The sequence below is a fragment of the Dromiciops gliroides genome, chromosome 3, assembly GCF_019393635.1.
Source record: "Dromiciops gliroides isolate mDroGli1 chromosome 3, mDroGli1.pri, whole genome shotgun sequence".
NCBI classification, from domain to species: domain Eukaryota; kingdom Metazoa; phylum Chordata; class Mammalia; order Microbiotheria; family Microbiotheriidae; genus Dromiciops; species Dromiciops gliroides.
The window spans coordinates 618,090,623-618,106,743 of NC_057863.1; the positions used below are offsets into that span (position 1 = coordinate 618,090,623).

Below are 16,121 nucleotides of genomic sequence, written 5' to 3' on the forward strand. Positions count from 1 at the left end.
GTATATATTTTATCCTAGAGGTAATAGGGAGCCATTGAAATTTTTTTTTTTTTTTGGTGAGGCAATTGGGGTTAAGTGACTTGCCCAGGGTCACACAGCTAGTAAGTGTCAAGTGTCTGAGGCCAGATTTGAACTCAGGTCCTCCTGAATCCAGGGTCAGTGCTTTATTCACTGCGCCACCTAGTTGCCCCGCCATTGAAATTTCTTGAGCAGGGGAGTGGAGGAATTTGACACGGTCAGACGTATGCTTGCTTTAAGAAAAGTATTTTTGTGGGAATATATGGAGCATATATTAAAGAGGGGAGAGTCTGCAAAAGCAGAGGGTTGGATTGGGAAGCTGTTTCAATAGTCTAGGTGAGTGGTGATGAGGATGGTGGCCTTGTTGAGTAGAGAGGTGACACATGTGAGACTCATCAAACATCACCTCCCATCTCTGTAATGATTTCTTATAAATATTATTATCTTCCTTTTAACGATGAGGAAACTGAGGCTTAGAGGGTAGGGTTAGACTGAGTCAGTAGCAGAAGTCGGATTTGAATTCAGCTCTTCAAACTCCAAATTCAGGCCTAGAGCTCATTCTGCTGCACCAATACTCCCAGGAAGACCACACCTGGGCCCCAGCTACAGGGTCCTTCTGCATCACAAACACTCCTCAGAAATCAGTCAGAGGGGCAGTTAGGTGGCACAGTGGATAGAGCACCGGCCCTGGAGTCAGGAGTACCTGAGTTCAAATCCAGCCTCAGACACTTAATACTTACTAGCTGTGTGACCCTGGGCAAGTCACTTAACCCCAATTGCCTCACTAAAAAAAAAGAAAAAAAAAAAAAAAGAAATCAGTCAGGATGGGATCACCCCAGCTGTGTGCATGTTGGGCAGGGCCCTCCACCCCAGCATCTTGCTCAGCTCTCAGCAGGAGCTTCACTACCCCAACCTTCCCTTCCCTTCCCAGAGCTCACCTTCTGTCTCCAAAAATCCCACAAAGCAAAACACCCAGGTTCTACAGCACATGGAATGTCAGCCAGCCTCAAGAGCTCAGAGACCCAGGCTGGTTTGGGTGGGGAAAAGGAATAAGAAGGAAACTTAAGGCCAACGGTTAAAGGCTGGGGGAGAAAGATGCCCAGGAACCTCTGCCCCATGGCTCACTCCTCTCTCAGGGAGTTATAGCAGGAAGCCCATTAGCATAAACAGCAGTTATTTATTCCCTTAGGACTGCTGTATTTAGACCTGGGAAGAATCTTAGAGGTCACACAGTAAGTATTCAATGCTTTTTCTTTCATTCATTCATTCATTCATTCATTCATTCATTCATTCATTCATTCATATAGATGAACCCCTTCATTTTACAGATGGCAAAACCGAGCTGGGAAATGACTTGCCTAGCGTCCTATAATTAGCTAAAGGGCAACAGAGCTGAGTGGGTGGGGGGTCCTGGGTTCGAATCTTCCTTCTGATACTGGTTGTGTAACTATGAGCAAGTCAGCCTCTCTGAGCAGGGATTTCCTTCTTTATAAAACAGACATAGCAACCTGTAGGGCTCCCCTACCAGCATTCTGGTGAGGCTCAAATGAGGAGATAAATATTTCAAATGCGATAACCCGGGCCAAGCATTCTCGAGCTATCGGTTATTATGATAATTGAGTCAGTTATTATTATATGACAGATGTCAGATATTCTTATTAAAAGATGGTATGGTTATAATGGTTTGAGAGTCAGTTTCAGAGCCAGGAAAATCTGGGTTCAAGCCCACCTCTGACATCCCATTGCTGGGAGACCCTGGGCAGATCATTTGGTCCCTCAGTGCACCAGGTGACTGTCTAGAACCTAAGATGAAGAGCAGGTGCCTGACTGAATGGGGAGAGGGAGTTTCCTCCTTTCCCACAGTTCCTCACACTGATGAAATCATAGGTCTGGTTAAAAAAATTCTCATTAGCAGGAGCGGCAGCGGTAAGTCAGACAGCTGAACGGGGAACCAAAAAACTCATCTCTGAAGCTCGCAGCTTCTTCCCCACCCCACCCCCCTCTGGGGGCACACTCCTAGCTCTAGCCTCATCTCCTCTCACCTGTGCTATTACAATGACCTGCTAAGGGCTTTCCCCTCCCCCAAGTGCTCTTTCTTCCCCCCCCCCCCCCAATCAGGGGCCGTCTTGGATCCATACCCACCACTCACCCACTCTGGGCAGTACTGTCACCCCGATCCTTGCCCAGGCCATGCCCTCCCTTCAGGACCCACCTGGATAACTGTCTCCAACTTCGGTGCAGCCACTGGTGGCCCCTCATCTGTAGAGCTCATGGGGAGAGGCAGAGGGACCCCAGCAGTGCCTGGCATCCAATCCTGCCTCCTCTTCCTGGGCTCAGCCTGGGTATATAGTGCTGGGCACAGAGAGATGCCCTCCTCCTTATTCAGGAGATAGTGACAGCTGCCCCTGCCCCTGCTGGCCTCAGCTGAGACTCTGGGCCAATCCAGATTATAATTAAATCTCTGACTGACGGTTCTCCCCCACCCCCCATGTGACCAGGGAAGGCGGGAGAAGGGGAGGGACCCCAGGATGCCAAGTTCTCCTTCATCCCCCCACCTTCTTCTAGGTCCCTTCATTCATCTGGCTAAAAGGCTTCTGGGTCCTAGAGTCCTCCATATGGTATCGAAGGGTTTTTAAGAGGGAAAGGAAACCTTAGAAATAATCCAGTCTCAGGTAACCTTTTTTGTGTCTTGGGCCCCTTGGGCAAGCGGGGACCCTCTTCAGAAGCATGTCTTTACGCGCTTAAAGATTACAAAGGAAATCAATCATACTGGGGGGGAAAAGAAGCAATTTTTTTCCCCATCAAAATGCCCGGATCCCCTGAGATCTATTCATGGATACTCCGGTTAAGAATTCTTGATTTTATTTAAACCCTTCATTTTTAAGAGGAGGAAACCATTCCCCTCCCTTCCCCCCATCCCCCTCCCGAAGAGGGAACTCAGAGCCAAACTAGGAACACATCTTCTGACTCTCCATCCAGCATTCTTTCATTAGGTCAACAGGGAAAAAGGACAGAGGTGCCCCGCCCTGCTCCCTTCAAATCCCAGCCTTGTCACTTACAGAGCATGCCCTTGGGCAAATCAGTCACCCCCTATGGACATTGGCTTCATCACCAGTAGACTGAGGAAGGCTGATTACAGTAACTCTAAGGTCCCTTCCAACAGGGATGGGCCCTGAGCAGGCAGGAGGGGCCAAGCTCTGGACCCATCAGCGTCCTTGGCTCTATCGGAGTATGGCTCAATCAAATGATCAGTCAATTACCAGCATAAGTGCCTACTATGTGCCAAGGCTATTAGGTGGCAGAGTGGATAGAGCCCAGGAAGACTCATCTTCCTAAATTCAAAGCTGGCCACAGACACTTACTGGTGGTATGACCCTGGACAAATCACTTCACCCCGTTTGCCTCCGTTTCCTTATGATATGGGGAAAGCCGATAGGAGAAAGCACGTGGGTCTGTCAAATGAGCTGGAGAAGGAAATAGCCAACAGCTTCTGTATCTTTGCTAAGAAAACCCCAAATGGGGCCATGAAGAGTCAGATAAAACTGAACAGGGGCAGCTAGGTAGCGCAGAGGTTAGAGCGCCGGCCCTGGGTTCAGGAGGACCTGGGTTCAAATCCGGCCTCAGACACTTTACACTTACTAGCTGTGTGACCCTAGGCAAGTCATTTAACCCCAAATGCCTCGCCAAAAAAAAAAAAAAAAAGGAAAGGAAAAGAAAAGTAACAGATACAACTGAACAACACCATGATATGCCAAGTACTGTGCTAAGGCCAAACAAAAACAGACTCAAGGACCTCTCAGTTTAATAGGGGAGATAACATGCAAACAACTGTGTACATACAAAATACAGAGAGAGTAGGCAGAAGGTAACTTTAGAGAGGAAGGCTCACTTCCTGTCTCCTCACCTCCTCCACTCCACCCAATGAATCCTTCTTCAGCCTTTACACAGTAGGCACCATATATTAATGTTAGCTGTTGTTATTGATACTTTTTCCCCCAGCAAGTCTCTTTACTATGAATCAGTTATTGAAGATGTGCCTTATCCCCATTCTAGACTGGAAGTTTCCTGAGGGCAGGAGCTGTTTTATTTAAATTGTTTTTTCCTTTCACAGAGTACAATACTCTGCAAATAGTAAGCACTTAAAAAATGTCTGCTGTTCTTGAGTATAGTCAAAATATTAATCATAAAAAATCCTTCCCCTTTAAAAGTTATACAAAGAGGGGCAGCTAGGTGGTGCAGTGGATAGAGCACTAGCCCTGGAGTCAGGAGTACCTGAGTTCCAATCCAGTCTCAGACACTTAACACTTACTAGCTGTGTGATCCTGGGCAAGTCACTTAACCCCAATTGCTTCACTATAAAAAAATAAAAAATTAAATTAAATTAAATTAAAAGTTATACAAAGAGGGGCAGCTAAGTGGCACAGTGGATAAAGCACTGGCCCTGGATTCAGGAGGACCTGAGTTCAAAAATGATCTCAAACACTTGACACTTATTAGCTGTGTGACCCTGGGCAAGTCACTTAACCCCAACTGCCTCACCAAAAAAAAAAAAAAAAAGGTCATACAAAGAAAAAGGGTGCTGGCCTGGGAGACAGAAACCCAGGTTCCTCCTCTTTAAGAGAGGTAAGGGGGCAGAGAGTTGAATGAGATAGTTTAATCAGTCTGAGGTCAACTCCAAGGCAGAGAAATTCTCAGGCAGAAAGGAAGCTGGGCAGGAAAGGGTGGTGGATCCCCAGATCTGTGCTCGGAAAGAATCTGAGCAGAAACCAAAGAGTGGCATGAGAATCAAGAGAGTCTTGGACTGGAAGCCAAAGGACCTGGGTTTGAATTCCCTCTCTGTTTAATTGCTAGCCAGATGACATTGGGCAGTTCATTTCCCCTCTCTGGGCCTCAGTTTCCTTGTCTGATAATAAAACTTAAATTTTTTTTTGTTCTAGACCTGTGATTTAATGGACATGGGGAAGGAACAGTGTAGAAACTCCCTCTCCCCAAAACTAGTGTGTTATATATAGCTTTAGTATCTGGGTGACCAAAAGATTAAGCCAATGACTAAACCAAATCCAGTCACACAAGCCAGTGAGTTAGGAGTTGGGACTGAACCCAAGGCTTCCTAACTCCATTAGTTTTTGTTAAGGGATCACCTGAACTTGTCTTTTTGAGTTCTTCTCAGAACAATATTAGCTACACTTGTATAACTCGGGCTTGGAAAATACTTTTCATACATTACAGTGTTGGATCCTTGCAAGAAACCTGTGAGGCGGTTACAGATGGGGAAACTGAGAATCACAGGTGACTATGCCAGGCTAGTCACCTAAGGTATGACTCAAACCATTATTCTAGCCACCACCTGGGAGAGTAAAACCCTACTTAATAGACAGCCAGGACTCGGTTAAAAAGTCTGCCACACATAGCCCACAAAATAAGGAATCATTTGGTGCCTCGCTTCAGCAACCTGCCTCCAGCCAGCAGATCATGGCTTTGTTTCCACTTGGCACATTCTCTAAGTTAAAAGCAAGACGGGCCAGGGCAGTCAGTGGTGAGGGCTGGTTCCTCCAGAGAAACAAGAGGAATTTGGCCAGGATCCCCTATTCTCCACAGTGGGCTCTGGGCACAGCCAAGGCTCAGTACTCCTGGACTCTGTCCCTGCAGGCATACATTAACCCCTGCAGATGAGTACTGGGGTGGGGGAGGACAGTTAATCGGTAGAATGAACAGATAGTGGCAAATGAAGGGAGGAGAGGGCAGTTCTTTGAGTAGAGGCCAAATAGTTTCTGTGAAGTATGCATGAGGTATTTGGGGCAACTTTTACCTTCAGCTCTGAAACCTTTTAGCATTCTACTCCACCCCAAATCAGAACAGACAAAAACCCTAGGCAGCTGGGTAGTTCAGTGGCTAGGGCGCCTGGTGTGGAGTCAGGAAGACCTGAGTTCAAATCTAACTTCACCACACATACTAGCTGTGTGACCCTGGGCAAGTCATTTAACCTTTATCTGCCTTAGTTTTTTCAGCTGTAAAATGGAAATGATAACAGTACCTACCTCCCAGGGTTGCATGAAACGACATAATTTGCAAACCTTAAGGTGTTATATAAAATATTATTATGAAATCCTGGCTCTGGCTCTTCTTATTTCTGAGGCTTGTTCATAAATTGGGGATAATAATACTGTAACCACAGGGTTGTGGTGAAGAAAGCCCTCTTTAAAGTCCAATATAAATGTGAACTGTTATCTTGTGCTAGGCCTGCTGCCAACTAATCTCCCGGATAACATCACTTGACAATTCAAAGACAATTCAATTTACAGGCATTTATTAAGTGTTGTGTGTGTGTGTGTGTGTGTGTGAGAGAGAGAGAGAGAGAGAGAGAGAGAGAGAGAGAGAGAGAGAGAGAGAGAGACAATGAGAATACAAAGGAAAAAAAAGTTGCTCCCTCAAGAAGCTTACCCTCTACTGGGGGATACAATATTGAAAGAAAAAAAATGCAATATAATTGGAGGAAGGGGAGAGTGGTAACAACTGGGAGGAGAGAGAATGCAGCAGCTAGGATTCTGGGTGAGGAGGGAGTGCTCTCTGTGCTCCAGGAGATGGAATACAGAGATGAAGGCACACAAAATAGGACAGTTTAGCCAGAATTCAGTGTGTTGAGGGGAGTAACATAAAAGCCTAGAAAAGGAGTGTAAAGCCTGTCATGGGGAAAATGGGGTAGGGGGTTAGGGATAGGGGTTTGGGAAAGGGTTTAGGGGTCCTTAGGAATTCCTCTTTAAAGAATTACACCCTTTTGCACACAAAAGCAATTAGAATAAGATGGTAGTTTATTAGGGGCAAGGGAAGGGAATGGAAAAGAAACCATGAGAGAAATTCTTGGACTTCTAATGGGGAGAAAGGCATGGCACAGAGCATGGCTCTGAGATACCAATCTCCTCGAGCAGGAGACAGGCAGGTACTTTTATAGAGGACTGATGGGGGTGACCATAGGACTGTGGAAAGTTCCCTTAGTGAGGGAGGACCCTCCCCCACTGGTGGTGGCTGGAGGAGTTGGGTGAGGGGTGGCTGTAGATCTCTCAAGCCATCTCCTCAGGACACAAAGACAGCAGCCACACCTAACCTTATCTCCCCAGGGTTGAGGGAAACTAGAATGAAGGGTGGAGGTCCCTGAGCTAGCTCAGTCCGATCTGGTTCCACTTATCTTTTAGGTGTGTCTGTCCTTTGGTTTAGCTTCTCAAGGAGAAGGTTCCATGATGTACCCCAAAGAACTTCTGGCGTGCCCTGGGCCCATAACAAGCCCAACTGTGAAGAGCTTGAAACTCCACACTGAGGAGTTTGCATTTTATCCTAAAGGCAACAGGAAGTCACTGAAAATTCTTGAACAGGTCAGTGGCATGGTCAGACCAGTATCTTCTGGCTGTGGGGATGGGGTAGGGTGGGGAATGGACTGGATTTCATTAATAAGCATCATATACTACTACTACATACTTCATAGATTTAGAAGGGGGAATCCCAGAAATTACTAGTTCACCCCTTCATTTTACAGATGAAGAATCTGAGGCCCAGAGAGATCAAAGTTCTCACCCAAGGTAACACAGGCAAATAGGGGCAGGGCCAATTTGGTAAACCAGTTCTGATTCCTTGTGGCACTCTTTCCATTTACTGCAATGCCTGACAATAATGATGCTGATGCTGACGATAATGTTTATAATACTTTAAAAGGTTCTTTCCTTACCTTTGTGTTTTGGGGAATTTAGGTATCAGTATTTATAATTTATGGATGTGGAAACCAAAATTGAGGGAGCTTAGTTGGCTCATAAAGTCACAAGCTAGAATCGGGATTTGAACACCCAGTCCCCTGACTACCAGCCTACCAGCCCACCAGCCCTTCTATTACAGCGGGTTGCCTCCCTCAAGGCATTGTCTTTCCCTTTTGTTCGTTGGCCTTTGTATTTTCAGATCTTAGCACGGAGCCTGGCATACAGTAGGCATTTAATAAATGCTTGCTGACTTGCCCTTTTGCATTCCCGGCAAAATCCGGAGACCTCAGAGGTCTTCCAACCCTAGCTCTCCCATTTCCGTGTTTAAAGAGGGCTTTCTTTCCTCACAATCCGGAGCCGGTCTTTTTTCTGCCCCCCTCCCCTGCCTAACCCGGCCTGCTATTTCCATTTTTCTAGCCATTCGTAAAGTGAAAGGCTTGTACGAGGCTCTCCATCACTGTTCCCCATAAATGGCCTCTCCCCGTCTCTGGGCCTTCCTACAGATTGGTTCCCCCCGGCAGGAATGAACCCCTGCCTTCTTTTTCTCTTCCTCTCTCTCTCTGTGTTCCCCCCACCCCCCGACGCTTTCTTCCAGGCTTAGTTCAAACGCGATCTCGCCTTCTACATGTTGCTAGTCTTCTTCCTTCCAGGAAATTACATTGTATATGTTTGGCATTTAGTTAGCGGTGTGATTAGGGGTTTACAGTTGGAGGGAATTCCCGGATCTATGAAATCCCATCGCTAGGAGGGGAGCTGTGGGTTTCTAGTCTCCCTCCACTGCGGTGTAAGCTGCCGGAGGGCAGGGAGCGGTTCACTGCTTTGTCCTGGGGGGCATTTCATAAACGCTTGCAGGATAAAGGATGGAAAGGGTATTACCGTCTAATGGCGGGATTTCAGATACCACACCAGCCTCTTGGGAGACGGGGCGCACTTGGGCGGGGGGGGAAGACCTGGCTGTAGCGCCTGGCTCCCCCAGGCAGCGGAGAGCCGGCAGCACGGGCCTCTGGGGGCCCCTGGCTCCCCCTCCCTCGGCCCCGGCCGCGGGGGGCGGATCCAAAGCAGGAGTCTTGCCCAGGATTTTGCTCAAAGCTCCCCCTGCTCGGCGTGGACACACTCGGTGCTTGTGCAGTGACCGGCCCTCCCCTCCCACCATCTCGGGCACAATCAGGCCATAGTCCCCGGGAGCGCGATGGACGGAGGGGTTGGAGGACCGGCGGAGCCTGGCCAAGGGGGCCCCGCGAGTCCCTCCAGCCCCAGCTCGAGGTGGGCCCCTCCCACGGGGCCGGGGCGGGGCCCGGAGCGGGCAGGGTAGTATCCGCCCCTCTGCCCCCCCCCCCCGTACTTTCAGGGTCCAGCTCCTCCCTCCCCGGCCACCCCGCGGCTTCCTCCCTCGCACCCCGAACGCGCGCGGGTCAGCCCCGGGTTGGGAAGATGGGGATCCCCCGCGCCCCCACCGAAAGCAAGCACGCACACCCCGGTCGGCTGGGGCGAACCCGGCCGCCGCATCCCCCCATACACACACACGCACCACCGCCCGGGCTCCCGCCCTCCCCGGCCATCCTGGCCATGCTCGGCCCTCCTACCTCCGGCCCTGCTGCCCGCGCGGCCCGACCGAGGCCCGGGGCGGGGCTGCCGCGCGCCACAGCCGCCGGGGAAGGGGCGGGGGGCGTCCCGGGGGTGGGGAATAGGAGGAGCCGGCCTCGGGAACCTCCCCAAATGTCCCAGGACCAGGGGCGCCAAGGCGCGAGATCCCGCCGAAGCCACAGCTGCAGTAGACTCACACGTCACGACCCCCGCCCCAATAACACCCCCCCAATCCCAGAAAAACCGGGAGGGTCCACCCAGCCCAGATACTGGGGGATAGACCCTGTGGCAGTGATGTTCCCCTCCCCCACCCCAGTTAAAAGGAGAGCTGACTGATGTCAGAGATCTGGGTTCTAATCCCGCGTGACCTTGGATGGGTTCCTTCCGGTCCCCGGACTTGTTTCTTCACCTGTAAAATGAGGGGGTTGAACTAGGTGGCCTCTGAGGTCTATTCCCCCTCTAAAGCTATGATCCTATAATCTCTGTGCCTCAGCTTCCCTTACCTGTAAAATGAGGGGGGCTGAATTAGAACAGCCTCTGAAGGCCTCGCCCTCTCTGAGTATATGATTCTGTGATCCCTTTTTGGCCTTAGCTTGTTCAGGAAAATGGGTTTGGACGAGATGGTCGCCAAAGTCTCCCCAGCTCTGAATCTCCTGCTACTTACCTTTGGTGGGTCCGAGAGAGGACACACACACACACACACACACACACACACACACACACACACACACACACACACACACACACACACACGAGAGTTCACCCAGCTACCGAGCAGGAACAGGAGTTGGATTCAAATCCAGTTTCTCGAAGCCTGGGGCCCATTCATATTGGTCACCATCCCCAAGGAGCCTTTTTCCAAGAGCAGCCCCAACCCTACCACAATGGGGTTCCTCCCCGCCCCAGGCTGTTAAATCAAGAACTGTTTGTTTAGAATTCTAATTCCCCACTAGGCTCCGGCCCTAACCTCACCACAGCAGGGGGCAGCTCACAGCTGCTCTGTGAGATTGGAGCGCTGCCTGGGTCACGGGCTTGACCAGAGAGCAAGGGCCAGGGTAGGGGCAACCATTTACTGGCTGGGTCACGGAATCAGATTTAAGGCTCAAAGAGATCTTAGAGACCATAGAGTCCAACCCCTTCATTCTACAGATAAGGAAACAGGTTCAGTGTCTTGGGGGGGGCAGAATTTGAACTCAGGTCTTCCTTTATATTGCATTAAACAAACACCATATGGGTCTAGAAAACCTTGTCTGCCAACTTCAGGTTTTCCATCCTGGCCTTACCCAAGGCACCAACGGGATGTAGAAAGAAGAGCAGATTTGGAAAGAGCCAATTTGATTTCTAAGTTTGCCACTGTGGTGCAGTGGTTAGTGCTAGCACCAGCACCCTGGTTAGGAAGAGCTAGGTTCAAATCCCACTTCTGACACCCGCTATTCAGGCAGCTCTCCACGGCTGTTAAGGGGCAGAACAGAAGCCCAATTGCATTGGTTAAAAAAAGGGCAAGGGTACTCTTCTCATTTAGAGTTCCTTATACTGATTAAAACACCAGCCCATCCCCCCTACACCATAGGATTGACAAAACAAAATAAAAACTGTCATACCTGCCTCTTGGCTGTTGAAAAGATAAAATGAAATATATATGTAGAAGTGCTTTGAAAACTCTAAAGTATTATAAAAAGATCCAGTTATAGTTGCGTGACCTTGGGCAAGTCATGTCCTTTCTCTGGGTCTCAGCACAATGAGGGCATTGGACTAGAATTCAGGGCTTCTTAAACTTTTCCATTCTTCACTCCTTTTCACCCAAGAAATTTTTTCTAGACTCTGGGTATATACACGACCTTTTACTGTTCTTCCAGATGAATTTTGTTATTATTTTTTCTAACTCTATAAGATAATTTTTAGGTAGTCTGATTGGTATGGCACTAAATAAATAAATTAATTTAGGTAGAATTGTCATTTTTATTATATTAGCTCAGTCTATCCATAAGCAATTGATATTTTTCCAATTATTTAGATCTGATTTGATTTGTGTGAAAAGTGTTTTGTAATTGTGTTCATAGAGTTCCTGGATTTGTCTTGGCAGGTAGATTCCCAAGTATTTTATATTGTCTACTATTACTTTAAATGGAATTTCTCTTCCTATCTCTTGCTGATGAGCTTTGTTGGTCATATAAAGAAATGCTGATGATTTATATGGGTTTATTTTATATCCTGCAACTTTGCTAAAGTTGTTAATTGTTTTAAGTAGTTTTTTAGTTGATTCTTTAGGATTCTCTAAGTATACCATCATATGCATCTGCAAATAGTGAAAGTTTTGTTTCCTCCTTGCCTATTCTAATTCCTTTAATTCCTTTTTCTTCTCATTGCTAGAGCTAACATTTCTAGTACAATATTAAATAAAAGAGGTGATAATAGATATCCCTGTTTCACCCCCTGATCTTATTGGGAATGCCTCTAACTTACCCCCATTACATATGATGTTTACTGATGGTTTTAGGTAGATACTGCTGCAAAAAAAAAAAATAAATAAGGGGGGCAGCCAGGTGGCGCAGTGGATCGAGCACCGGCCCTGGATTCAGGAGTACCTGAGTTCAAATCTGACCTCAGACACTTGACACTTACTAGCTGTGTGACCTTGGGCAAGTCACTTAACCCCCATTGCCTTGCCAAAAAAAAATTTTTTTTTAAAGCTATAGGTAGATACTGCTTATTATTTTAAGGAAAGCTCCACCTATTCCTATGCTCTCTAGTGGTTTTTTTTTTTTGGGGGGGGGTAAGGCAATGGGGGTTAAGTGACTTGCCCAAGGTCACACAGCTAGTAAGTGTTAAGTGTCTGAGGTCGGATTTGAACTCAGGTACTCCTAAATCCAGGGCCGGTGCTCTATCCACTGCGCCACCTAGCTGCCCCTCTCTCTAGTGTTTTTTTTTTGTTTGTTTTGGTTTTTTTGGTGGGGCAATGGGGGTTAAGTGACTTGCCCAGGGTCACACAGCTAGTAAGTGTCAAGTGTCCGAGGCCAGATTTGAACTCAGGTACTCCTGAATCCAGGGCCGGTGCTTTATCCACTGCGCCACCTAGCCACCCCCTAGTGTTTTTAATAGGAATGAGTGCTGTATTTTGTCAAAGGCTTTCTCTGCATCTATTGAGATAATCATATGATTTTGGTTAGTTTTGTTATTGATGTGGTTAATTATGTTGATAGTTTTCCCAATGTTGAACCAACTTTGCATTCGTGGTATAAATCTCACCTGCTCATTGTGTATTATTCTGGTTGCTCACTTACTATAATCTACTTGCTAGTATTTTATTCAAGATTTTTGCATCGATATTCATTAGGGAAATTGGTCTGTAATTGTCTTTCTCTGTTTTGGCTCTGTCTGGTTTAGGTATCAACAGCATATTTGTGTCATAAAAGGAATTTGGTAGAACTCCTTCTTCATCTGTTTTTCCAAATAGTTTGTATAGTATTGGAATGAATTGTTCTTTAAATGTTTGGTAGAATTCACTTGTAAACCCATCTGGCCCTGGAGCTTTTTTCTTAGGGAGTTCATTGATGGCTTGTTCAATTTCTTTTTCTAAAATGGGCCTATTTAAGGATTTGATTTCCTCTTCAGTTAACCCAGGCAATTTGTATTTTTGTAAATATTTATCCATTTCATTTAGATTGTCAAATTTATTGGCATGAGCATTTTCTGTTGCCAAATTGTTCTCTACCCCCACGTTGTTACATGCCCTATATGGGGTCAAGACCCACAGTTTAAGAAGCCTTGGACTAGATTACTGGACTTAGGACTCAGAAAACATGGGTTTTGGACCCGGCTCTCTGAGAGTGGGTAAATCACCTAACCTTACAGCCACAATGTATTCATCTGTACAATGGTCACATATGAACTTGCATGTCCCGTTTCACAGGGTCATTGTGAGAAGGCCCACTCTGGTAGTTGTAGTTCTGATTCCAGGAGCCTGAAGGAAGTGCCCATGCCCCATATAGATGGTCCTATCTGTTCTCCCCACCCTTCTGTTATCTAACTCTATTTAATTTCCTGGATCCCTATCTGGACGTTCAATAATAATATCCTTCAGGAGGCAGCCTGTTAACAGTGGGAGAAAAGCACTGACCAAAATCAGAGGATCTGGGTTCAAATTCCACATTTGATGCCTTCTGTGTGACGCTTGGGCAAGTTACTTAAACCTCTGCTACCCTGTTTCCTCATCTGTAAAATGAGGATGGACCAGATGACCTCAACTGGTTCCTGCTCTTACTCTGGGATCTTATGGTCATTTCAATGTTCTGAGCCTTGGTTTCCTCATGTCATCAAACTGAATGGCCTCTGAGGCCCCTGGGCAGAGTCGATCAGATGAGGCTACCCTGTGTGGGGCTGATAACTCCCCCGACTTCAGCATTATCTTCACATGCTGATCTCTCAACAAGACTCACACCTGCTCAGCACCTTTCTGCCCCGGGCGCCCTCCCTCTGACTGGAGAGGGTGAAGGACCAACACCGAAGAGACCCTCCCAGATCCTCCACTTAGGAAGGGGCCCAGCCCACCCCCAGCTGCAGAACTGCAACATGCCGCTGCAAGGGTACTTTCCCCTTACTTTTTTTTTCTTGAAGGCATTGGGGTTAAGTGACTTGCCCAGGACCACACAGTTCATAAGTGTCTGAGGCTGGATTTGAACTCAGGTCCTCTATCTACTGTGCCACCTAGCTGCCCCATCTTTCTAATGTCTTCCCCTTTTAGAATTTGAGAGCTCCTCAAGAGCAGGGCCTGTCTTTTTCTTTTTATTCCCAGTGCTTAGCACAATGCCTGGCAGATAGGAGGTACTTAATGTTTATTGACTGTGTAACCTTAGACGTGTTGGGGCCAGAAATCCAGTGCAGCTAGGTGGCAGAGTGGATGGAGCAGAAAGGTCCCAGTTCAAATCTTGCCTCAGAGGCTTACTAGTTGTGTGATCCTGGACAATTCACTTCCCCTCTATCTTACTTGGTTTCCTCAGCTGTAAAAGAGGCCTAACAAAGGTACCTACCTACTGCCCAGGGTTGTGGAGAACACCAAATGAGATAGAGATTTTGAAGCCTGACATACACAGCAGACACTAAAGAAAAGGCCCGTTTCCCACTTTGCTACTATGCTGGTGCTACCTGTGCTTGGGCTCAGGAGATGGCCGACACCAGCTGCTACTCCCCAAGAGCCGCCGGCTGAGGAAATCCTGCTACCATCGCGCTGCACTGGGATCACAAAGGGGACACTCCCCATCTCCCTCTGGGTCCTCTTCTCTGACTTCTCTCCCTAGTCAGGCTGGTGTGCCCGGGGCTGGGCTGCCGTGCCCCACTGACTGTGGGTTCTGCTCAGCCCGTGGCCGGGCGGGGCCGAGCCCTGGACACACAGAGATCCCCAGAACCTGTCAGAACTACGACTCACTCCTCATTCTGCCTGTCATCCGCTCCAGGGGGGCAAGCTGGAGGCCTTTGAAGAGAAACTTTGCAGGAGGGGTGGTGAAGTTAATGACCTGACGGGAATATCACTTGTAAAGCCCCAGCTCAGGTGCCTGGTAAGCAAATGGGATGGGAAAGCCGACAGGCTGGTTGCTGTTGCTAAGGGGATGTGCTAGCCAATGAAAACGGGCAAAAAAGATTTACTGGCCAAAGGGCACTGGGGATGGCGTGTAGGCCAGAATCCCAGAACGCGAGAGCTGGAAAGGGCCTTAGGATTCATCCTGTCCAGCTTCTTCTTCATGGAATCACCGTTAACAGCCAGCATTTAGGCAGCATTTTACACGCATTATCTCATTTGGTGCTTACAACCCTAGAAGGGAGGGGGTGGTATTATTTCCACTTTACAGTTGGGGAAACAAAGGCAGATAGCTGTGAAGTGACCCAGAATAACACAGCTGATAAGCACCAGAGGCTGGATTTGAATTCAGGTCTTTGTGAGCAGATTGAGAACTAGAGGAAACTTTACAATCATCTGGGGTCATCTGGATCCACCCTCCTTCTCCAATACCCGTCCTGAGATTCTTAGATTTAGAACAGGAAGCGTCACTAGACAGTGTCTGTTCTAAGTCCCTCATTCACAGCTGCAAAGGTGAAGCCATAAAGGGTCGAGTTCAGTCCCTCGTAACTCCAGAATCCACGCATGGCCTCCATCGAGGACCAGCTGTCTTACAAACTCTGGAGCAACCAGATTATCATCCTACAGCAGACAATTCTGGTCTCTGGCCTTCAAATCAATCAGTGTCCCAAGCTGCCGTAAGCTTAACCTCCTCTCTGTCATTAATAATCAGTCTCTGGTTACAGCGCTACAGCGTCTGGCTACTAGAACTGGTCTTCTCTTAAGCAGCGGCCAGAGGAGACTCAGTATTGTGGACAGGACACTAGACCCGGCGGGCAGGAGCAGCCTGGGTTTAAATCACACCCCTGACACTTCCTGGCTAGATGAGGTGGGGCAAATCACTTCCCTCCCAGGCCTCAGTTTCTTCATCTGAAAAATGAGGCATCATGAGGTCCGAATGATGGGAGGCTCAAATGGCAATGTACGTGAGGTCTTTTACAAACATGAAGGTGCTAAATAAACAACCACCACGATTGTTACTGGGGCACATGAAAAGGGTTCCAGGAGAGGCAAGGTAATATAACTGAGAACAACATGACACCTATGGAGTCAGAGGACCTGGGCTTGAATCCCAACTCTGCTTCTTAGAACCCCAGTGACCCTGGGCAAGTCACTTTCCCCTTTCCCTGAGCTTGACCCTCTTGATCCCAGAGCTGAATGCCTGG

The 16,121-nt window shown here is 47.9% G+C and overlaps 1 protein-coding gene across 10 annotated transcripts in view; it reads right to left on the reverse strand.

Annotated features, from left to right (window-relative positions):
* CROCC (ciliary rootlet coiled-coil, rootletin) overlaps positions 1-9,412 on the reverse strand; it is a 79,971-nt gene extending 70,559 nt beyond the window's left edge. For 6 of the 10 annotated variants that reach the window (XM_043996764.1, XM_043996763.1, XM_043996762.1 and 3 more), the window contains exon 1: positions 2,231-2,510. In XM_043996764.1, coding sequence (XP_043852699.1) covers positions 2,231-2,326 — 96 coding nt within the window. In that variant the 5' untranslated portion in view covers positions 2,327-2,510. Of the gene's footprint in view, positions 1-2,230; positions 2,512-9,343 lie in introns of those variants that run through there. The other 4 variants (XM_043996767.1, XM_043996766.1, XM_043996765.1 and 1 more) reach the window with 3 other exon arrangements.
* Positions 9,413-16,121: the final 6,709 nt, after the last annotated feature.